The sequence below is a fragment of the Phyllostomus hastatus genome, unplaced genomic scaffold, assembly GCF_019186645.2.
Source record: "Phyllostomus hastatus isolate PE091 unplaced genomic scaffold, TTU_PhHast_1.1 phas_contig_86, whole genome shotgun sequence".
Classification (NCBI taxonomy): Eukaryota; Metazoa; Chordata; class Mammalia; order Chiroptera; family Phyllostomidae; genus Phyllostomus; species Phyllostomus hastatus.
In genome coordinates, this window is record NW_025333977.1 from 95,445,681 (window position 1) to 95,468,757 (window position 23,077).

General features: G+C 51.3%; 1 protein-coding gene across 7 annotated transcripts in view; it reads right to left on the reverse strand.

The window, feature by feature from the left end:
- The window catches only part of IQSEC1 (IQ motif and Sec7 domain ArfGEF 1), a 211,821-nt gene that overhangs the window by 3,746 nt on the left and 184,998 nt on the right, over positions 1-23,077 (reverse strand). For 6 of the 7 annotated variants that reach the window (XM_045850721.1, XM_045850722.1, XM_045850719.1 and 3 more), the window contains exons 4-13: positions 22,142-22,303; positions 19,465-19,587; positions 17,850-18,016; positions 13,003-13,142; positions 12,523-12,552; positions 10,817-10,942; positions 9,496-9,595; positions 7,743-7,904; positions 6,689-6,865; positions 1,179-1,228 (exon numbers count right to left, since the gene is read on the reverse strand). In XM_045850721.1, coding sequence (XP_045706677.1) covers positions 1,179-1,228; positions 6,689-6,865; positions 7,743-7,904; positions 9,496-9,595; positions 10,817-10,942; positions 12,523-12,552; positions 13,003-13,142; positions 17,850-18,016; positions 19,465-19,587; positions 22,142-22,303 — 1,237 coding nt within the window. The remainder of the gene's footprint in view (positions 1-1,178; positions 1,229-6,688; positions 6,866-7,742; positions 7,905-9,495; positions 9,596-10,816; positions 10,943-12,522; positions 12,553-13,002; positions 13,143-17,849; positions 18,017-19,464; positions 19,588-22,141; positions 22,304-23,077) is intronic. The other variant, XM_045850726.1, reaches the window with a different exon arrangement.

Below are 23,077 nucleotides of genomic sequence, written 5' to 3' on the forward strand. Positions count from 1 at the left end.
AACTTTTTTAATGTAAAAAGTTCACCCACTGACTGCTAAGCCTTAGTTCAACTCACTGGCCACAGAGGGCGGGGCTGGGTGAGGCTGGACTCTGGTGCCACTTCTTACACTACCATGGCAGGTCAGCTGGGGGGTGAGAAGTGGCCTTCCAGTGAGAAAGGTAGGAGTTGGGCAAGAGAGGAGGGAACCTCCTGTCTAGTCAACCACAGCAGCAGCACAAGTTTGGGCTCTCAGCCTGACAAGCACCCTGTCACGACAGGTGGCCTGAGCTTTCAGATCAAAACAATTTGTTTGGGGGTGTCTGTGAGCAGCGTGTGCGAGGGGAGTGGGGCAGGCTGGTGTGCGTGAAGAGGAACCCTGTTCCTGCCGAAATCTCACCCTCAGCTCTCCTGAGTCCTCTCAAAGGATCCAAGAGCATTTGCTCTATCTGTGTGGAACCCAGGGTTTCTGAGAAGGTGGTCAAGGGACAGGAGAGGCTTGGGAAATCTTGTCCTGGGCTGGGGACTGCCTAGGCATTTCACTGCAGCTGTCTACTGCAAACCAAATAAGGAAAAAGAAAGAAACAAAAAGGCCTGCAAGCCGAGGTTAAGATGTGAACAGTAATATAGAGATGGCTGGAGGATGAATGAAATCTCATGAAATCCACACTGTTTTTCTTTCTGTCATGGCTCTCCTGCTCCCCCAAGCTAGCTAAGCAAGTCCATGGTACCCTACCTGCAGACACACAGCAAGTGAAACTCCAGGAAGGAAGCAATGGGGATGGTGGAGCATGGAAGTCAGGAGACTGGCAAAGGGGGAGGTTGCAGGGGTGCTCCGTAGCTGTTGCTTCTGCCCAGAAGCAATGCTGGTTGGTGGGTGGAGACGAGGAAGTGCCCAGAAGCCGGGGGGTAAGGGGGGGTGTTAATCATGCTGGGAGGCCACAGGGGACAGGGGTTAAGTGGGAACTAAAAAAAATAAAATCAGAACCAGCCCCCACCATTCCAGCCCAAACAAGCAGTGAGATTCTAGGCAGAAGGGATTCTGGCATGCACTGGGCTGAGGCAGGCATTGGGGGTGGGGGTGTGTTTGCACCTCTGTGCAGTAGGGAAAGCACACACACACAAAAGACAACAGGTATAAACCCAGGATTGGGGAGGCAACACACGACAGCCAGCTGAACGTAGGTGCTTCCTACTTACTTCCACAGTGCTCTCTAGCGATCCCGCACTGCTGCGACGCCCTCGCTTCCCTGCCCAGAACATGCAATACCAGAGGTTAGACGCGGACATGAGGCCAGGGCACTGTGCCGCTGCCACCACCACCAGGCTCAGGTATGGGGCCCACCTGATGCATGTCAGGGTAGGAGGAGGGGCTTAGGGGGGAAGCTGGTGGCAGGGCGGAAACTAGTTAATAAAAAAAGGGGGGCGTTAAACAAATAAAAGTAAAATTAGTTTTCAACCAGCCCCTTCTCCTGGATCAGCAATCTGTAGGGAGGGGCCTCAGGGCAGGCTAAGGCAGGTACACAGGTGGGGCCCAAAGCCCCATGGCTCAAGGTGGCCCAGGCCAGCTGCTGAGGCGACAGGATAAGATAACTTCTCCAATGGCTAAAAACAAATAAAATGTGGCCCACGGGCTTGACTTTCAGTGGATTTCATGTATGTATAGTATGTATCTGCATATACATATACATACATATATATCCCCGTCCTCCAGGCAGGGTGAGAATCATGGTTAGGAGAAAACTAAACTAGACATCCTTTTCCTCTTGGGTAGGTTAAAAGAGCTGGTGCCTCCAGGCGTGTTTGGTTTGTGCAGGGCCCTGGCCAGGGGCAGGAGATAGGGTCAGAGGCTGCTAAGAGGGACCTGGAGTCCCGCTCCCTTCTGTGGGTACCACCCCCAGGATGCCATTAGCATTCCCTTGGCGCTCACTGCCAATGCCTTTTTTATGTCCCCAGAGCATGGAATGTGGTGGGCACTCCATATGTGTCGGCCATATTAAAGGAAAGCTGTTTTCCTCTTGGTTCTGGATGTCCAGTGCCTGGCCTGGCCTGCAGATTCCCTCTGAGGACTTCTTCATGGGTTCCTGCAGGACATCCAGGCCAGTGGGAACAGTGGTGCATAAGCTTAGAGGCCCAGCCTCCGTCTCGTCTCTGGGAATGCAGATGGGTAGGGGTCACAGAGAAGGGGCCTCCCACTTGACATTTTCTAGGCTTCCATCTGTGCAGCCCTGGGCATGAGTTGAGCACCATGCTGGTTCCTGCTCAAGCCCCTAACAATGCAGGACAGGTGTCACTCTGTCCATGCCAAGGAGGAGGAAATGGAGGCTGATTTGGCTGATGGCCTGACCAGCTCAATTCCCATAGTGAGCAGGGTTCACTCCCAGGTCTGCCTGCCCACCTGAGGCTGGAAATCTTGGCCAAGCTGCCTTCTGAGCTGGACCCAGGCCAGGCCCAGGAGCCAGCAAGGTGGGACAGATTGCCATATGCCTCTCTGTGGTCTGCACCTCTGTGGAGAGGGTGTGCCTGTGGGTCTTTGGGCCTCACAGCAGCACCTGAGCATGCTGGGTCATGCCCAGGCCAAGGCTTCAGTCCTAGGCAGACAATAGCAGGCTCAGGTAAGGTCCAGTCCCTTTGCCTTGAGTGCTGACCCTCCACTCCTTCCCCAGCCTGAGTTTCAACTGGAAGCCTGAGGTCTACAGAATGCCTTGCTGGACTTTGGCATCTGTGAGAGGGCCTCAGAACCCACTCAGGACAGGGTCACACAATGGATGAGGACAAGAGTGTTTTCCACCAGTTCCTGAGGACCAGGAAAAACCCTTAATCCCAGCCAGAAGAAAGATGATGGTCACATTTCCTCATCTTCCAGCTGGTGTGAGAAGACGAGTGACCTTCTCAAGGCTCTCCTCCCCCTACCCAATGTGGGTCAAGACTTAGGAGAGCTTTAACTTGGATATCTTTGAGCCATGTTACATTTCTTAGAGCTCACCTTTTCCACTTCTCAGATCAGCATGAGATATGGGGTGTCCCTACAGCAGCTCTCTGGACTCCAGTCCCAGAGCCCCACTCACAGGCACACCCACAGCCAACTGCCCACTACACACCTGTGTCCAGATGTGTACACACATACACACCATTAATAGAGGCAAAGCATTCCAGAACAGAGTCTCAGATCCACATAACCACACCACCCCTCATCTGCACTTTTTCCAGATAACCTTCCCTAGACCCTGCACTAGCTTCAGGTGAACCCCTCCCCAGCCAGCACCTCTCTTAGAACCAGCCTGATCAGAAATTATGTCTGGAAGGGGTTCCCACCATGGCTGTTCAGAGCTTTCCCCTGACTCTTAGAGTCATGACAGAATGTGAGCTCTCTGCCTAGAGGGTTGGCCCTGCGACCTTAGCAATGCTGGAGGCTACGCAAGTGCACTTGCTCAGTGACAACAGCCACACACTGTGCCAGGCTCTGTTCTAAATGCTTGGCATGCATCAGCTGTGTCACAGAGATGCTTAGAGGGAAGTACTAGGGAAGTTAAGTTAGAGGGAAACTAAAACCCAAAGATATTATTTGGCCCGGGCCTGATAGCTAATAAGCAACAGAAGGCGGGTGGAGGGGAGAAAAGATCTTATCAGTGTGACTCTGAAATCAGTGTGCTGTGTGCCCTCTGCTGGCCTCTGGGTGGCCATCCCAAGCGCACCCCTGAGCACAGCCCTGTCCCAGGAGAGGCACTACAGGCCATTTGTGTGCAGGGTGCCCCTCTTGGGGCAGCAGGTGCTGCTTTGGAAACTGGCCACCAGGAGCTGCCAAGTCTCCCCAGATAGGACTGCCCTGGTGCAGGACACGGCAGGTCTCCAGCTCTGCTCCTGGAGTGATGATGGGTGCAGGCAGGTCCTATGTCTCCATGGAGACTGGTATTGAGCAGCTCGGCAGGAAAGGGGCAGAAGGACCTCAGGGACCCACAGACAGTGTCCACCATGACCTAACTGATCTGGGGGAAGGGTTAAGGCCTATTTACACTGTGTTCAAGGTCCTTGCCAATCCTTGATTGCAAGCCAGCAGGGCTCTGGTGCCACTGAAATGCACAGAGGACCTTGACTGAAGGAAGACCACGTGGAGGGACATGGGGTGAATGCCTCATAGCTTAGTGGGGATCTTGGGCTGGAGCCCAGGCCCCTCTGCCTACCTCTCAGAATATCAGGGGCTCCTGGAGGCATCTGCTGCCAGTTCTGGGCCATCAAACCAAGACTGTCTCTTAGGCCCCATAAAGGGCTGAGGCCATATTCCTGGTAGGCTGTCTCCTAGATAGCTATGTAAGTGCAGGTCTGGGGCAGCTGTTCTTAGACAAGTGGTTGGACTTGCCAACCACTAAGTGTTGGGTTTCCTGAGGGGACAGACTGCCCAAGGCCTTGCCTCTTTTCGACAAGGTCATCTCAGTGAAGGCCACGATGGGTGGGAGGATGCTGCATCTGGAGAACTATGCCCCGGCCTAGTGCAGAGCACACAATTCCACATCTCTGGTGGCTGAGCCCAGCATCTTCTGGAAGGCTGCTGGCATTGGCCTGTCTCCTTCTGGAAGTCACAGGTGGCCTGCTCCTAGTCTGGGGCCCTGGTGGCTGCCAGAACTCAAACACCCACTTCACCTCACCTCACCTTCCAACCTTCCTGGGGTCAGGGCACTTTCTTTCCTGGGAATTTGTTTCATTGTAGCTTCAGTCTCTGAGAAGACACAATCCCTAGACTCTTTCTCAGCTCAGAATCCCTAAATGAGAGTAGCAAGAGTAACAATAAATGAAAATCAGCCAAATTTTGGAGCTCCATCCCTCCCATGACCGTATGTCTGGGCATGTGGCTCTGTCTGACCTCTAAGCTCTAAGCTCTGGGAGAGGTGGACATACTCATCACCTGGACAGAAGTGAATGTGTCTGGACATGCTAAGAACCTCAGTTTGAACAGAGCCACTGCTACCTGAGGCAGCTGGACAGGGTCCTCTGGCCCTCCAAGGAACAGAGGCCAGAGCCTGCTCTACTGCACAAACTCAAACACAAGCTTCAGGCCCCCAGCCTGGAGGCCCACGGTAGTCCAGTTACATTTAGCTGGGTTCAGAAGCCACAGGGAAAACCAGTGGTTCTTGACCAGGGGTGATTTTGCACTGCAGAGAACACCTGGCAATTTCTGGAGACATTACTAATTGTTATGACTGGGAAGTAGAGGCCAGGGATGCTGTTAAACCTCTTCCGCAGCACTGTCACCATAGCAAGGAATTATCAGGCAAAAAATGCCAACAGGGATGGGGTTGAGAAGCCCTGGGTTAACCCTCATGCTGGCAATGGATTTCTGATTTTCACTATGGGAAAAAAAAAGTGACAAGACAAAAGCAAAGGAAAAAAATCCAACTAAAAAAAAAGAAACCAAAAAAGAAGTAAAGAAAAAAGTTCTGAGAAATGAATAAGCCAAACAAAGGGAGGTGAGCTGCTGGCAGGGCAGGTACCAGATGGCATCATGAGCAGGCTCTCACATGGGGGCCAGCATCTGGCCACTTGGTGATGCCTGAGGCAGGGTGGGTGGGCCAGCCCCTAGAAGGGGCAGGGCCACTGGTCTTCTGGAGAAGAGGAAGCTGACCTCAGCCTGCGGGTCTTCCCCAACAAAGCGGGGGGTCCTGGGACTAGGATACCTGGGGCCTCAGGGCAGGTAGAGCCCGGGGTCCCAGGATCCTACAGTGCTGGGCATAGCCCCATGCCCACTGTGCAGTGCCCTGCAACCCCCACTGCACTGCAGACCCTGAGCCTCCTCCCAGGAGAAGCTGACTGGTTAGATATGACTAGCGGGAGGCTAAGGACACTGCCAGGGTATACCCCTTCACTCCACAGCGCCTCGGATAGGGCAGCAGGCAAACTAGGTTGGAGTAGCACTCACAGGCAGTTAGCGGGGGTCTGCTCCCATAACTCTCTGCTTCACCTGCCCCAGCCATGAGGACCAGGCCATGTACGGGCTCTGCCAGCAGAAGCTCCCTGTTCCCTGATATTCCCTGCTCCCTGATACCCCATACCCGTACTCTAGGAAAGCTGGGAGGCTTGAGAGGTGCTGCTTGCTTAGGGGTTAAGAGGCTGGCAGCAAATTAAACACACACAGAAACAGAGAACAACAAATATCACAGTTTCCACCAGGGCTTTCCCCTGATTCCCAGGGCCAGCTATGGCAGCTGCTTCTGGGCTGGATAGAGGCCCAGAAGGGAGACCTCTGGGGAGAAAGCAAGACCAGGGACAGCAGGAGAGGGCGTTTTCAGACAGTTTAGAGAGCTGTACTCCATTTCATTCATCAGCATAAAACACAGGGGCATGGCAGCACAGAGGACACAGGACACATCCATCAGCGGGCCTGGCTTACTCTTTGTGTGAGAACCATTTTCAGAAAATAAATAAAATAAATAAATAAAACCCTGAAACAAGAAAGGGAGAATGGAGGAAACTTCCTTGCTTTTCTGCCTTTGACAATTTGGCCCTGGGTTTTGTTTTGTTTTGCTTTGGTGTTTTTGCCTTTTGGTGACATCCTCTCAGTGTGCTGTTATGCTGCTATGGTTTGGGGATGATCATCGGAAAATCAGTGGTGCGCAACTGAGCCCTCCACCACCAGCCATACTGCAGTGCCTTCCTGGTGCGCAATGCATGCCCCAACCACTGGTGTGCCCGGTCTGAGTCCTAGGCTCAGCTCTTACCAGCTTCTGAAAGGTCCCTCAGGGAGCTGCTGAGGGCACTGCGCTTGAGGCCCTCGCTGCTGGCATAGCTGTCGTCCAGGCAGGCCCGGTTAAGCGTCCCATTGCCTGACTCCTTTTTGAGGCTGGAGCACTGGGACATGCTGGGCCGCACAACACCCTTCTGTTTCTCGAGCTCCGCTGAAATAGAGGAGCAATGGTCCAGTGAGAGGAGCATAGCCTGGGGAGAACAAGGTTGGGAGCAGGGCAGGGCTAGGACCCCCCCACCAGGAGGAAATAAAGAGGACCACTGCCCTCTGTTCAGCGTTGGCACTGTGACCAAGTCTCTGTCGACCTGAAATGGGGAAAAAGTAAGGGGGCAGGTGTTGTGTTGGGAAAGAAGTGTGGCTACCTTCAATGAAAGGAAGACAAAACCAGACTCTAGAAGGGACATTGGAGAGGCCAAAATGCCTTGTGGCCTGCATGAAGGATAGTCACTTTCCAGGGTGAGGATCAACAAGGAGAGAGAGAGTTACTAGGTCTGGAGATAAGCTAAGTGTTGATTGGCCTTTTGTGGAAGGGCGAGACATAGGCACACGTGAGCCTCCAGGGAGTGAGGCTTGGAGCCAGGAGAAGCAGGGGTTGTAACCAACTCTAAAAGAACCCAGGTGATGGGCATGGCTGTGACCTCATCAGTCTTCTGTGCCCTGATGCAGAAAATGACTAAACAGCAACTACAGTGAAATGCAAAGAGCTCAGCTTCAGAACTCTGGGAGCTCTCGTCTCATGGGGTAACCAGGAACCAGGGGGCTCTCCCCAGTCAGGACAGTCCTGGGCCTCTGAAGCCCTGGCTTCACCAGGAAGCCTCTGCCACCCCCACCTTCCTCTGTGCCACCTTCTGTGGCCTGGTCATGTGGGCTGCCAGTCACATGGACATGAGAAGGCCAGAAAAGACTGGGGTATCTCATTTCTGTGGGCTCAGTCACTGCCACCACAGAGGAGCCAATGCCTGTGTCCAGTGAGTCCTAAAAGATGCTGAGGTTGCTGGCTCTTCCTCCCCAGGAGGTTTACAACTTACACTCTATCCTGTGCTTCTCCATCTCCTGCACCTCTGCAATAGATTCCCGCAGGTCATCGCTGAATTTCTTCCGGTCTTGAGGATTGGGAGCATTAAAATTTATTAACACTTTTATGTCTGCTCCAGGGACTGCAGATGTGAGCCGGATGCCATTGGGGTAGTCTGCAAAGGAGAAGAGAACAAATAGGCCCTTGCATTCTCTGTTATCTTCCTTCTGGTCAAGAAAATGCTAGTAAGTCTGAATTCAGGATGGGTATGAGAGAAATGGTTAGAGTGCAGGCTTTCAGCAGACATGTCTGATGGAGAAAAAAGGCTTCTGTAGTGCAGCCTGGTAGAACCACCAGACAACCTCCATCTGCTAACTTGGGCCCATATTGCTTGATATAAAGTCAGGGGAAGATTTGGCTCATCTTGAGAGGAAGCCAGGGCTCTCTTCTTCTCCAACCTGAAGGTCATGGAACCCAGGTCCTTCATTTCCAGTTCCTTGGCCTCTAGGAGTTAGTGGCCAGACACTGAGTCCAGGCAGAGACACAGGCAGCATCCTACGCTAGATGGAGTGTCTTACACAGTCACCTCAGATAATTCTGAGACTAGATTGAGCTCTGTTCTCTCCCAAATGGCCTCTAGAACCTCAGCAACCTTGGGGTACACTGTGGGTGCCCCCACACCTAGTGCACTATGCTGAGTGCAGCGTCTTTCTACTCGGACCTGCCTCGTGCCACTGTCAAGCTCAAGGGTTCTCTAGGTCATTGGTCTCTTGGAAGCACCTCTCCCGTCAGTGGAAATCAAACATTAATTACTGAGTGTTTGAGGTATCTTGACGCAAACACCAATCTCACCTTTGACCCATGTCAAGGCTGAAAACTTAAACACTTATAAGCCCAAGAGATTCTTCTGAATGCAGGTGAGACTGAGAGCAAAGGAGAGTGCTGGGGATGGAGTGTGCAGCTCAGGACCCCTGCCGCTCAGGAGTGCGGGCCCAGGGATGCCAATATTTCTCGTTTTTCACGAGAAACCAAAAATATTAATGTGAAGATTTAAATATCAACTCAACAAATTTTTAAAAGTATATAAACTAAATATAATGTAACTGAGCCAGACTACCCGAGGCCCCTGTGATCTACTTACACCCAAAGAAGGCCTTCCAGTTGCACTTCAGAATATACCCTGACTGAGTACTTCCTCTGTGTCAGGAGTGTTTCACATGTATGCAATCCTACGATGTGGGCACTGGCACCATCCCATTTTACAAAGGAAAAACAGCTCAGAGAGGTTAAGCAGTCAGGCCACATAGCTGCTAACCATAAGAGCTGGGATTTGAACACTGGCTATCAGCTCCAGGACTTAGTCCTGGACCTGTGCATTCCTGTATTACCTGTTTGTTCACATGTGCATATCATTTATGCCATTTACTTCATGTTTTCCTATTAACATTTTATTTAAATAAATTCACTCTGCCCTAAATTAAAATATCACCTGTAAGAAGTAACAGTAAGAGGAAACCCAATGAGCACTATGTATAATGTTATTAAATTCTTTCTTATCTCTGCTGCTTATCAGTGAGCACTGGAGAAGCTACCCTGGGCCTCTGTCCTTGATGGCACAGGAAGAAAGGACAGAAAATGGAAAGAGGAGTGCTTTCTGACTATGAACTTAGAGTTGTGTGACAGGTCATGGCCATGTGTGGGCAAGTGCCCAGCACACACACACACACACACAACCAGGCTGAGGAAGGGCCCTAGCACAGACTTACACTGGTTCTCGAAGAGCAGGACCTGCATGCCGTAGAGGGAGAAGGATTGTCGGAAGTTGTATGTCACCGAGTTCTTCTTCTTCTGAAAGATCTTGGTAACCTGGGGGCAGCCAGACACAGAGGCTAAGCTACATCATCTGTCCTGCCCTGGAGTAGCTCTGGGAGCTCAAGATTGAAAATGTATCTGATGGTGACCATGTTCTCCTGTAAGAATTATTCTGCAGTTCAGAAGTCTGAAGGCCCCTGTGGCAGGAAAGAACTGACATGGGGAGGAAGGCACATCCATTCATACCCTGAAGTGGACACTGCTTTCTGTGTCTGTGAGACCCTGGTGCCATCCTGGCTGGCCAAAAAGCCCCTCAACCCAGAAGAGGCGGCAGGCATGTTACCTCATGTGGCACTGAAGACATCATGTAAGGGTCTTATGTCCAGGACCCTATCTGACCACTGTAACTCTCAGAGACTAATTTTACAAGGGAAACAGAGATTCAGAGGTTTGAAGTGACTTGCTCAAGGTCAGGGATGCTTAATAAAGAACTTGAGCCCACACATCTGGATGTCCACCTCAGGAATCATACAAGTGCAGCCGATCCTTAAGCAGGTAGGGTCTAGGGACATGGACCTCCAGCAAGGAAGTCTGTGGCACACAATGGGACAGAGACCTGAGAACAGGTTCCCCCTGCTCTCTGCAAGGGCATCTTTATCCCCACTGGCTCCCATCCATGCTGCCTTTTTGGAGGGCAAGCATGCCTCAATCTCCCTTTAGGAACCACCCCCCTACCTCCTTCAGTCCATTAGTCCTGGGGACTGTGACCCAGGCTTAGCCACTGAGACAGCACCACACCTGTCTGACCCCATGACTAGCTCAGGCTCGGGCACAGGATGTAAGACCTTTGCTGGGATTCTTAGGAAGAGAATCCCACTGGTGGCCAAGGAGACAGCATTAAGCCTGGAGCTGCCGAGGCTGACTTCCCTTCTTGCACAGAGCCTACCTGAGAAGGTAGCCCACACAGAGGAGAAGCCTACAAAGCTGAGAGATGGAGATTACTCAAAGGAGTCCTGCTGACATGTCTTAGCTTCTAAAACAGCTAAGGATGAGGCTCCAAAATCCCTTCTGGACTTTTACGTAAGCCAATGAAGCCCCATTTTCAATGGTAGCAGTTTGTGTTAGATTCTGCCCCTGGTGACCCAAAGAGATGGGCTAATTCCACCCCCTCACCTCCACCCCACACCCTGTGGGCATCTTCCCACATGCGGGCACAGAGCCAGATGTCCCTGTGCAGCAGGTGTCGGCCACAAATGCCATGGGGGAACCACATACCACCAGGAGGTCATTAAACAGGAAGATTTCTCGCTGGTGCAGTCCAAGTTTCTGGGGCTTATTTGGGTCTGGAACCTCGAAGAGCCGGCAGTAGCAGACCAGCCGCCGGTGAGGCAGAGAGAGAACCTGTGTGGGGAGGGGAAACACTGCCGTCAGCAGCCTGCCCAGCTCTGGGGCCTGGGCAGCACAGGAGTCTAGCATGAGTGCGAGTTACCTAGCCATTGGGCCTTGTGTTCAAAACCACCTTTTCTTACAAACCATGCAGAGTGGACCACGTTTTTTGGCTTGTGGCCATTTTCCTACTTTGCCCTGTCAGACCATGGTTAGTGCCCCACTTCTGGTGAGACTTATTTGATTCTTTTAGGCAAGTACCAGGTTTCTGGGAGGACCACACTCACATGTAAGCCCCCAGCCATAGGGAAATCCATGTTTCCTCAGTCCCCACAAAGCCCCCATTAGTCCCTGCAAACATTTTTCTAGAGAATCTACTCTAGATGAGGAAGCTGAGGCACAGAGAGATTGAGCAAGTTTTCTCAACCACACAACCAGGAACTCTGCAGACTCTCAGAGTTTTCCCACTCTCCCAGGCCCCTCCTAAAGGACTTTAACATTCTGAAGCCTGAGAGACCCTATCCAAACTCTTGAGCCCTCAGTCACCACTCTGAGGGGCCTGGTCTGACCCTTTGCTATGCACACTTGTCTCTGAACACACTTGCCACAGGTTCAAAGACCCCCCAGCCTTGCCACAGTCCAAGCTGCTATCAAGGCCTGGTATGACAAACCATCACGGAGGCCCAGTTGTGGCTCTAATAGCACCCCACATCCTGCAGGAGACAGAAAAGTTAGTGAGGAGATGGCACATCCCCAGAAAAAACCCTCAGAGGGTAACATGTTCGCAGGCAGGGGGGACTATGCAAGGGGCACCCTGCAAGGGGCACCCTGGTAGAGGGGTGTCTGAGCTCAGCACATCAGAAAGATAAGCTAAGGGGGACGAATGTGTGGCCCAGCCTGGCACACTCAGGGGACAGTGTTGTCTGGAGTAGAAGTACAAAGGAAAGAGGATGGTGGGATGTGGGGCTAGAGAGGTGGATGAGGGCAGGCCAAAAAAGCATCCAGGAGTGTTGGTCTCTCTGTAGGGAAACTGAGAAGTAGAAGGTGGTCAGAGGGTTTTGTGACGCTGACTTGGCTGACCAGCGAGGGGCAAAGACGTACAGGAGGAATGTGTCACGGGACTGCAAGGCTAGCAGTATACATGCGTGCTCCACATGCAGGGACATGCAGGCAACTTCCTCAAGGCTGTGGCAGCAGAGAGGATCCTCATGTAGGAGCATGTGGTTGGGGGCAAAGCCTGGGCAGGGCAGAGAAAGAGAAGGCCCTCCAGTGCACACCAATGTCATCCGTTTCAGGTACAGTGTCTCAGGGTCTGGGGACAAGCCTTGGTCTCTGAGCTCAATGGGGCCCAGAAGAGAGCAAAGGGGAGTATCTGCTCTCAGCCTGATAGCACAGCCCTTCCTGTGTGGCTGTAATCTCTAGACTTGCAGAGATTTGAGGCTGGGCTGGTTTAATTATGCAAATCAAATTTCTTATTGCTCCAGAAATTAACTCAAGCAGCCAGAACTGTGGATCTAGGGGCAGGGAGATGTGCCCGTACTGGGCACCCTCAGGGTGGGATACAAGCCAGAATGGGAAAGGAGAGGGATACTTACACAGCCAAGCCCATGATGCAGGGATCCAATCTACATGGGGAAATAGCAAAGAAAAAAAGACATCAATATTCCAAAAGATATAGCTGGGCCCTGAGTAAATTAATAAGCCATGCAATCCTCTTAAGGCACTTTCCCTTAGCTCTACCAGCTACACCAGGGGGAGAGGTTGGGGAGGCCCTCTCACTGGTAGGCTCTGAGGGTATTCCCAAGTCACAAAGGAACTGTACAACCCTGCCCATCGGTTTAATAAGAGCCTCAGATTCTCTTCCACTTTAACCCTGAGTAAATGGTTGTTATTCCCAAATATTAGAAGCCACTTAAAGAAACCCAAACCCTGAAAGAAATAACCAGCCTTGCCCAGAAGGGGCACCTGGGCCACTGGCAACAGCTGAGGCCAGCAGGTAGCCTTGGCGGGAAGGGGGATGTGAGCGCCTCAGGTCCCCCCTAGCAGCTCTTCTGGGACACAGGGCCACCACATACCGGCTTCTTCCCCACAATGAGCTTCTCCACCTTCTGCACCTGGGACACGTGGTCCTCATTGGTTTTTAGCTCCCGCTTGCGGATCCGCTCGTAGATACCGATCAGCATCTCCCGGGGAATGTCCTCACCATCATCTACACCTGTGCCGGAGACAGTGGTCAGACATCAGTTGGGCTGGGGCCTGGGTGGCTCAGTTAGCCTTGGACGCCAGGCATACTCTGATTTACCAGTTTCTAAACCAAATCAGAATACTGACCCTTTTTACCACTCCCAGTAGAACCACAGACCTCCCAGACCCACAGCTATTAAACATCCTCGGTCAATCATAAATTCCTCAGAGTCCTTCCATCAGGGACAAGGCCAGCACAGCTACCTAACCAAGCATAGGGGGGCTGCTCAGATGGCTTTATAAATATTACCTTGCTGATCCACAGTTCCATGGGGTGGGCATACTGCCCCATTCCACAGACGAGAAAGCCAAGGACCAGGGAATGGGTTGGGGTTGAGGTGAGGGGAGGCTATATAGCTAGGATTTGTAAGTTCAGGCTCCAAAACTGGGCCCAAGTCCTCACTTCACCTCTTGTTAGCCTTGTGACCCAGTGTTTCTGAGCTGGGCATCTGTGAAACAGGCCATCAAGAGCACAGGTGACTTCAGAGGGCTGTTGTGAGGAAGTGTGAGCAGCTCATGGTATGTCCCACAAAGTGAGAGCTCAGTACATCTAAACAGTTTGCCAGCTGTTGCCCCACGGGCAGTAACTGAGGGGGCCAGGACTCGAACCCAGATTGCTCTGATAACAAGTGCATACCTTCTGCTGCACCACCTGAAAATTGCTGTGAGAAAAGAAACTCAGCCCTACTCACAAAAGAAACACAAACCCACATCCATCCTCAGACAGTAGACTGGCACAAGTTCAGAGGTTTGAGAACATGCTCTGTTGGAAAGGCTTATGGGGAGGGGCTTACAAAGCTCTTCAGACCTAGCAGCAGCCCTCACACAGTACATGCTCCGTGTAGGGAATGACTATCTGAGTGCTCTGAACTAAGCTTCTGTGTCCCCTCAGGGGCCAGTCAAGCTAGGGAAGGGGGTGATCCCACCATCTCCTGGTGGTTTCTATTCTCTCTAGCCTTCCTGTTATGGCAGTGCCCACCACCAGGGGATATGCTAGAATGGTTCAAATCCCAGGAGAGGTGACAGAACAGCCTTTATTACAAAAATAAAGAAGAGTAGAAATTTTAAATTGCTCAACAAGCTCACCAATGGATTTGATTTATACCAGCCTTTTTTCACTTTTAAAAAAAATATGATACCTCCTCCCTGGCTGCTTGAAGATCAGCCACCATCATGAACGGCACAGTAACTATCCAGACCAGGAAGTTCACGACTAACAGACTGCTTCAGCGGAAACAAATGATCATTGACATCCTTCATCCTGGGAAGGACAGAAATTCAGGAAAAAGTAGCCAAAATATATGACATCACACCAGATGTCATCTGCGTATTTGGATTCAGAACCCATCTTGGTGGTGGCAAGACTATACAAAAACTATACAAAGCCAAGACTAATCTTGGCTTTGGCAAGATTATACAAAGAAAAATGAACCTAGACACAGACTTGAAAGACATGGCCTATAGGAGAAAAAGACCTCAAGAAAATACCAAGAGGAATGCAGGAGCAGAATGAAGAGAGTTGGTGAAACTGCAGAGACCAATGGTGGTGCTGCAAAAAGTGAGCTAGAGATTAGACAACAAAAGGAGTAAAGATTCTTCAGTGACCTTCTCTGTGGTAATTGTACAGATTTTCATGAGAGGATTAATAAACTAAGAACTTTTATGTGAAAAAAAATTAAATACAATTTTTAACAATGATACCATTTCTAAGGGGACCTCAGTCCGCTATAGCTGGTATTTCCCAAGGAGAGGGATACAGTTCCTTCTCCCCTTCCTTCCAGGACTCCAGCTACAAAAGGCACATGCCAACGGCTAACATGGAGTCACCTGGAAAACAGCTGTTCCCATTTCGATTCCTTCCCTATCTGATGCCAGGAGAAGGCCCCCCTCTTTCTGCCTACCTCATCAGCACCTGTCTAACATGGAGCCACCTGCCAAGGATGGAAGGGCAGCCTCAGCCTCAGGGCCTAGCCAGAAACAGCTCCTGCTGGAATCAGCAGCGGTACTTTCTTTTCATTGTATGCATTTTATAATGACTGCCTATGTATGGCAAATGCTACCGGTTTCCCATTTATGATGATATAAGGCTCCTTTTAAAGATATATTTAGGACTTCCAGCCAAGATGGAGGTGTAGGTAGACACACTGTGCCTCCTCGCACAACCAAAAGAAGGACAACAACAAATTAAAAAAAAAAAAAGACAACCAGAGCTGACAGAAAATCAAACTGTATGAAAGTCTGACAACCATGGAACTAAAGAAACCTTCATCCAGACTGGTAGGAGGAGTGGAGATGGGCAGCTGGGTGGAGAGGACTCCCAGCGAGGCAGTGGCTGGAGGACTGGGGCAGGGAAGGCAGCAGCTTGAGGACTGGGCATTCTCATATTCGCGTGCAGATAAACCAGAAGGAACAACTGGGTAGCGTGATAGACCTTGAAACCCAGGGTTCCAGCTCGGGGAAATAAAGCCTCGAAGCCTCTGACTGAAAACAGCTGTGGGGGTTGACATGGCAGTTGGAGAAACTCCCAGCCTCACAGAAGAGTTCATTGGAGAGACCCACAGGGTACTAGAACATACACAAACCACCAACCCAGGAATCAGCACTAGAAGTGCCCAATTTGATTGTGGATAGTAAGGGAAATGACTGAAAACTGGCAGAGAGTGGAGCAAGTGTCACTGTTCCCTCTCTGACTCTTCCCCCACATATAGCATCACAATGAATCAAAGTGGGTAGCCTCACCCTGATGAACACCTAAGGCTCAACCCCTTACTACATAACAGGTGCACCAATACAAAAAAAAATGGCCCAAATGAAAGAACAGATCAAAGCTCCAGAGAAAATACAACTAAGCGATGAAGAGACAGCCAACCTATCAGATGCACAGTTCAAAACACTGGTAATCAGGATGCTCACAGAATTGGTAGAATATGGTTGCAAATTAGAGGAAAAAATGAAGGCTATGAGAAGTGAAATAAAACAAAATGTACAGGGAACCAACAGTGATGGGAAGGAAACCAGGACTCAGATCAACAGTTTGGAGCAGAAGGAAGAAATAAACATTTAACCAGAACTGAATGAAGAAAGAAGAGTTAAAAAAAATGAGGAGAGACTTAGGGACCTCCAGGACACCTTTAAACATTCCAACATCTGAATCATAGGGCTGCCAGAAGGAGAAGAGGAAGAGCAAGAAATTGAAAACTTATTTGAAAAAATAATGAAGGAGAACTTCCCCAATCTGGCAAAGGAAATAGACTTCCAGGACGTCCTGGAAGCTCAGAGAGTCCCAAAGAAGTTGGACTCAAGGAGGAACACACCAAGACACATCATAATTATATTACCCAAGATTAAAGATAAGGAGAGAATCTTAAAAGCAGCAAGAGAAAAGGAGACAGTAACCTACAAAGGAGTTCCCATCAGACTGTCAGCTGATTTCTCAAAAGAGACCTTACAGGCAAGAAGGGGCTGGAAAGAAGTATTCCAAGTCATGAAAGGCATCCAAGATGACTCTATCCAGCAAAGCTTTCATTTAGAATGGAAGGGCAGATAAAGTGCTTCCCAGATAAGGTCAAGTTAAAGGAGTTCATCATCACCAAGCCCTTATATATGAAATGTTAAAGGTACTTATCTAAGAAAAAGAAGATAAAAAATATGAACAGTAAAATGAGAACTCACAGCTAAACTAAGCAAACAACTAGAACAGGAACAGAACCACAGAAATGGAGATCACATGTAGGGTTATCATCAGGGGAGTGGGAGAGGGGGAGAGGGGGAAAAGATACAGAAATAAGCAGCATAGATGGTAGGTAGAAGATAGACAGGGGGAGGGTAAGAGTAGTATAGGAAATGTAAAAGCCAAAGAACTTACATGTATGATCCATGGACATGAGAGGGGGACTAAAGAGGGGGAATGTGGGTGGGAGTTGGTGTGCAGGGCAGAGGGGAATGGGGGGGGTGGGACAATGGTAATAGCATAATCAAAAATATACATTCAAATACATATATTTAAATAAAAAGACAAAAACAAAAGGGCAAAGTGGTTTCGAGAAGAACATTAAGTGTCAAGGAGGGATGGGTTGGGCAGACACAGTGAGGGGTGCAGCAGTGACAGGGGTGGGGTGCGCTGGCTGGTCTGTTTGGCTGCCGCCTGCTGGAGGCTCCAGGACTCTCAACATCCAGACTCCATTCTGTTCTCCTGTATGTCCTCCTAACCAGGACTTGCTTGACCTGTGTCTAGCCTGGCCCTCTGGTACTACAATGAGCTGGTCTCTCCAGCCTCTGCCCCTCATAATCAACTCCCCTCCACCTCAACTTGTCAAACCCCTATGCATCCTCTAACAACAAGCTAAAAACATCACTTACTCCAGGGGTTAGGCTCCCTCCATCCTAAGACCCAGGCATGTGTCACCCAATCTGTGCTCCTACTAGGGGGACCCCTAAGAAAGCACTTGTTCTTTACAGTAATTTGTGCTGTGTCTGCCAGTTCTTGGGACCAATACTCCTCAAAGGCCCCTCCGAGCAAGAACTGCAGGTGCTGAAGCCAAGGCCCCCTTGCTCTCCCACGTACCCAGCATGAGGCTGTGTCGCATTCACCTCTCAGCCCCACACATGGCTGGGCGCTCATGCTCAGAGGGCATTTATGGGAGGCTGTGCATCTGAGCCTAGGGCCAGAACAGCTCACCTCGGAGGTTCTTGACGAAGTCCTCCAGCTTCATCTTGCGCTCAGGCTTGACGTTGGGGCTATACATATCTGTGTTGAGCAGGATGATGGCGAAGGCCAGGATGAAGATGGTGTCTGGGTTCCGGAACTGTCGCACCACCCCAGGGTTGCAGATGCAGTACCGCTGGCTGGGAGCCGTGGAGATGGAAGAGGGTCAGGGCTATCTCAGTCAGGGAAGGGAGGGAGTCTTGCCTATCACTCATGAGTGGCTGCCTAGCTCTAAACAGCTGAGGCTGGTCACTGCCCTTGGAGCCTCACCTTCTGCACCTGGTAAAAAGGGATAACACTTGCCTGGCAGAGAGTGGGTCCTGACTATCCACGCGCCCCTTCTCACTTTAGTTTTATCCCTCACACCTGAACAGTAGGCAATGGCTTTCAGGGTGAAGACCACATTTCCTAGGCTCCCTATGATGGGTACAGGCACGTGATTAAGTTATGGCCAAGGGGATATGTGCCCCTTCAAGGCTGTGCCTTAGAAAGCAGGAATGTGACGGTGGGTATTGGATTGAGGTTAAAGAGCCTGGCCTCCACACCAGTGAAGGCGGAGATGCACTTCCATCTTGTTTCAGTCTCGGCTTCTGGGGAATCTTGTTAAGGTACCGAAGCCCACTGCCTCAAATACACCCCCTTGGGGCAATAGCCTTTGTGGGGAAACTTAGAGAGGCAGGAGCCACATTATATTATCTGCCCCCACCTCCAAGAGGCCTCTCCATTGGTAACCTCATGGAGGCATGGTAAGAGTGGTAGAAACAGAGAAGAGGAACTAGGTGGGGCATTGTTTCTGAAGCAGTAGCCACCATTGCTCAGACAATGTAGGCTTCAATTCTGTCTTCCCCATTAGGGCCACCCCCTTCAAGAAGCCCTCCTGAAAGGAAGTGGCTAAATATCCCCTCTACCCAAGGCCCTAGGACTGCCCTCCTCCTGTGTCCACATTTCACCTTGGCCCACCACTTATGGTGAGCCCAAAGTGCTTCATCAGCAGTTGACTGTGTCTATCGTGCTCAGCAAGGAGCAGAGGCTCCCGCACCACAGTGTGCACAGAGTTCCAGGATGAAAGACTGTGTAGTGACCTCCAAAGCAGGCTGTCTGTCGTGCCAGGTGTTGGACTAAGTGTGCCCACACGTCCTAAGTGGTTTAAACCTTCCAACCTGTCTAGGGTAGTGCTTTTGTTATTCCTACTCTACAGGCAAGAATGTGAGGCACAGAGAGGTTAACAAGCACAAGGTCACAGTGCTGGTAAGTGGTGGAGTAGGGTGTTAGAATCAGGCCATCTGGCTCTGCAGCTTGTGCTCTGAGTCACTATGAAAGACTGGCTGTCCCTGTAAAAGGGCAAACAAATGAAAACACAGATGGACTCATGAATAGATGAGGCTCATGAGGACTTGGAGGAAGACAAAGACAATTCAAAAACCCTGGCTCTAGCACTGACCAGCACAGTGCCTGGCACCCAGGAGAGGCTTCTACCCCACCTCCCAGGCGAGTTCAGGGCCACCTAATCCTGCATAGGAAAGTTCTGCCCTTGAACTAGGAACCTTCCTTTCCCTGACGCCCTCCCCCTGCCCTGCCACGGCCCAACCTGAAGGCCTCAATGAGCCGCTCCACCTTCTGAGCCTCCCCCTGGACCCGAATGTGTGCTTGGAACTTCCTGAGGGCTTCGTCCAGCTCCATGGCAGAGAAGTCCATCTCGTCCACCACGCAGCTGAAACAAGACAAGGCCACATCAGAGTCCTCTTCCCACACAGCCCCTGCTGCCTTCCCATCCATAGGGTGGGCACATGCTTGCAAAGGATGCACAGAGGGGTGGTGCAGGAGAGCCACGGAGCTGCCCTCGGGGCCATAGGGACAGTGCTGCCCCTGGTCTGGGAGGACACCTGCTCAGCTTCTCCCATCAGCAGACAATTGAGATTATGGCCAAAGATCCCTATGCTTCTGAGGGGTCCATAAAGCCCTGAAACTGTAGGACAATGTTGGTGCCTATGTCTATGTGTGCAATTTTCTATAGATATACAGGCAGCCAGAGCATATAAGGACCCTTCATACAGAAACAAACGTTTTCAAGCCTGTGTGTTATACCAGGCATGTAGCAGACTTAATGCATGAATCTTCTCGTGTTCTGTGAGAGAGACGAGAAGCATACTCCCATCTTCATAAGGAGGAAATGGAGACTGGGGTACTAACTCTCCATAAGCCATCTTACACAGAGCCAATCCTGCCACATAAAGGATATGGGGAGAGGTGGCTGGGTTTGGCCAGTGTTTTTGAGACCCTCTTGTCTGCCAGTCAGAAGAATGGGGAGTGGAGCTTGGGGAGGCCTCCGGTTCTTATCAGAGACAGGCTCTCGCCTTACAGCCTACTTTGTCTTCTGATCAGGACTCCTGAACAGACAGAGAGGTCTGCACCAAGGACCCAAACAGCGTAAACTGGTGTCTGGTTTATGTCTGTAATAAGGCCATGTCCACCCTTGCTGGGACTGCAGAGGCCTTGGCAATGGGGGAATCTAATCCCACTCCTAGAGCACAAACTTCACTGGGGGCAATGGTCTTAGGATAAGATGTTTGTGTCCCCCATACTTTTCCGAGCACTTGGGGCAACAGCCTTTGTGGGGAAAGTTAGGGGGCAGGGGCCACATGGTACTATCTGCTGACCAGCACCTGAGTAGGATGCTGGTGTGGAGGGAAGAAACTTACTACTTCCTGTGGCCACTGCTATTTTCTGATCCAAGGGGAACAATGCACGGATTTCCTACGGACCAGAAGCCAGTGTGGAGGCGGGCACAGAGGGGAGTGCAGGAATGGCTATAGGGGAGTGGGGGCTGGACCAAACTGGTCTTAGGCCCAATTCACTAAGGAGCTAATCTGCTTTTCCCTGAACCATTTCCTCACACTGGTTTGATAGGGGGAGAGAGTGGCATTAACCATACTACTAAGGCAGCAGGCCTTTCCCAAAGAGGCTGGGACAGAAACACTGAGCAGGAAGAAAGTTGCCCCGATGGGCACATCTGGCTAAAAAAGGACACAAGACTCCATTCTGGTGGGTACTGGCCACATACCAGCCATGGCCAAAGTCCCTGGCTCACTGCACTTCCTGTGTGTGCATCTGTGTGTCCATGTGTCCATGTGTGTGATTGAATGAGTATGTGCATATGTATGTCCATGTATGTGTAGGGTGCACCCAGGCCAGTCCCTCCCCCTCTGACCCTGGGTTTCCTTATCTGTGAAACAGAGGCCACAGCACCCATCCACCTTCCCCCAGGGAAGCATCAGAGGTAGCAGGTGCACATGTGGCCATGCCCCTTGCTTGTCCTTTTCCTTGATGAGGCAGGGGCTGGACAGATATAAGCCGCTGCCATTGTTACTCATGGTTGGCTCTTTACATGGCTCTGATTTCTGTTTCTGGGTGATCTGTCCAAGGACACCATATCGACTCCTAGCTGCCTGAGTCAGAAAAATCCTCAACAATAAGCATGGGGAAAATCCCTCAGGACCCAGCAAAGGGTGGGCAGGACACGTATAGAGCCATCCCATTCTGCTGGCTTTGGCTCCTCACTTGTGAAAGGGTGTCACTGATATCTGACACCCACCCCCACAGGTGAGATAAGGACACAGGGCCTGAACATAGTAAACACAAGGGTCCAAAGCAGATGCCTTTCTACTCAGGACAGTCTGAAAGAGGAAAGGAGAGATTTAGGATACATGCTGCGCATACTTATCAAAATTGCCAGTAGCTACCTGGGAGCTGGAAACCCATTTTTCTGCAGGATTCCAAGTAGCTGAGTGCCCTGGCCTCCGGCTCTCTGGGCTAGGGGTGGGGGTGGAGTGAGGAGGTAGGGGTTAGACTCTTACCCCCTGATCTTCCATCCAGGAAAGGCAAGAGAGAGAGGTACAGGCAGCGACCTGGGTGTGGTGCTGCCTTTCTTGGAGAGGCTGGAGTCTCTGTGGGCTGGCTCCCCTCACTCCGTCAGAGGGCATATGTCAAGGCCCTGACCTCCCACACCTCTGTCCCACCGAGTGCTGGGTGGCTCAGCTGCCTGAAGAGGAGTTGTGGTACCAAGGGTGCAGGGGGGCACCCAAGGGTGAATGCCCACATACATGTCTGGCAAGGTATGTGTAAAATGGTGTGGGGGTGTCTAGGAGCTAGATAAGGGTAAGGGGAGGTTTTGCTATATGTCCCAGCAAGCAGGGCAAGCCTGACAAATCAAGGAGTCTGCCACATGAACGTGTCCATGTGGCCCAAGCCCCAGCCCCAGAACTCACTCCAGCACATCGCGGTTGAACTGCTTCTGCCTGTTGCCCAGGAACTCGCCAATCATCTGCCGGCTCAGGCCCTTGCGCTGCAACAGGAAGTGGGCTACTCCCACTGGTGTGTCCGGCACAAAGCCACGCTCAATGAGGTACTGGATGCCCTTCTCAGGCTTCCTGGTGGGTGGGACAAAAGACAGGCTCAGCCCTGGCAACTCTGGCCCTTTCAGGCTTGCTTTTCACCTCTGTGGGCACTCAAGGCACCCCAGCTGTCCCTGGGAGACCCCATGTTCTTGGCACCATGTCCTGTCCCATCCCCAGCCTGCAACATGGGGGAACCCAGAACTGCTCAGACCCTGCACCAAGAATAGCTAAGATTGGGCCAGACACAGGGACATAGCCATGGGTGCTGGAGCAGGGACCCTACCCAGCTGCCCTGAGCTGACCCAAACACTGGCCCCATACAGAACCGGCCCCCACCCACCCAGCTCTATGCTCCCCACGGAGTAGAAGCTGGTGCCCCATGCTGCACTTCCAGGAAGATTAGAATCCCTTGCCCGGCACATGCTGGCATGCTGGCCTGCCCTCCACCCACCCACAGAGAATAAACAATCTCTAACCCTGTGCATCACTATCTAAGCACCCTATACCCTAACTAACTTACTTCTTACACTCCTCTTTGGGGTCAGCACTTTTGTTACCTGTGCTGTTTAGGAGCCCCACAACCTTGTGACCTTGCCTTGTTATAAGGACTTGCTAACAGTGCCTGGAATGATGCCCACAATAAGCACCAGGAGAGGATCTTAGGATTAGCCACAATTTACAAAAGAAATGGAGGTGCAGCATATGCCCTCCCTGAGCTGTCGACAAGGGCTTTGGAGACGGGCTGAGCACGTCCACCTGCACAGGGAGCTGTGGGGCAGGGAGGCCCCCTTGGGCTCAGCTGTGACC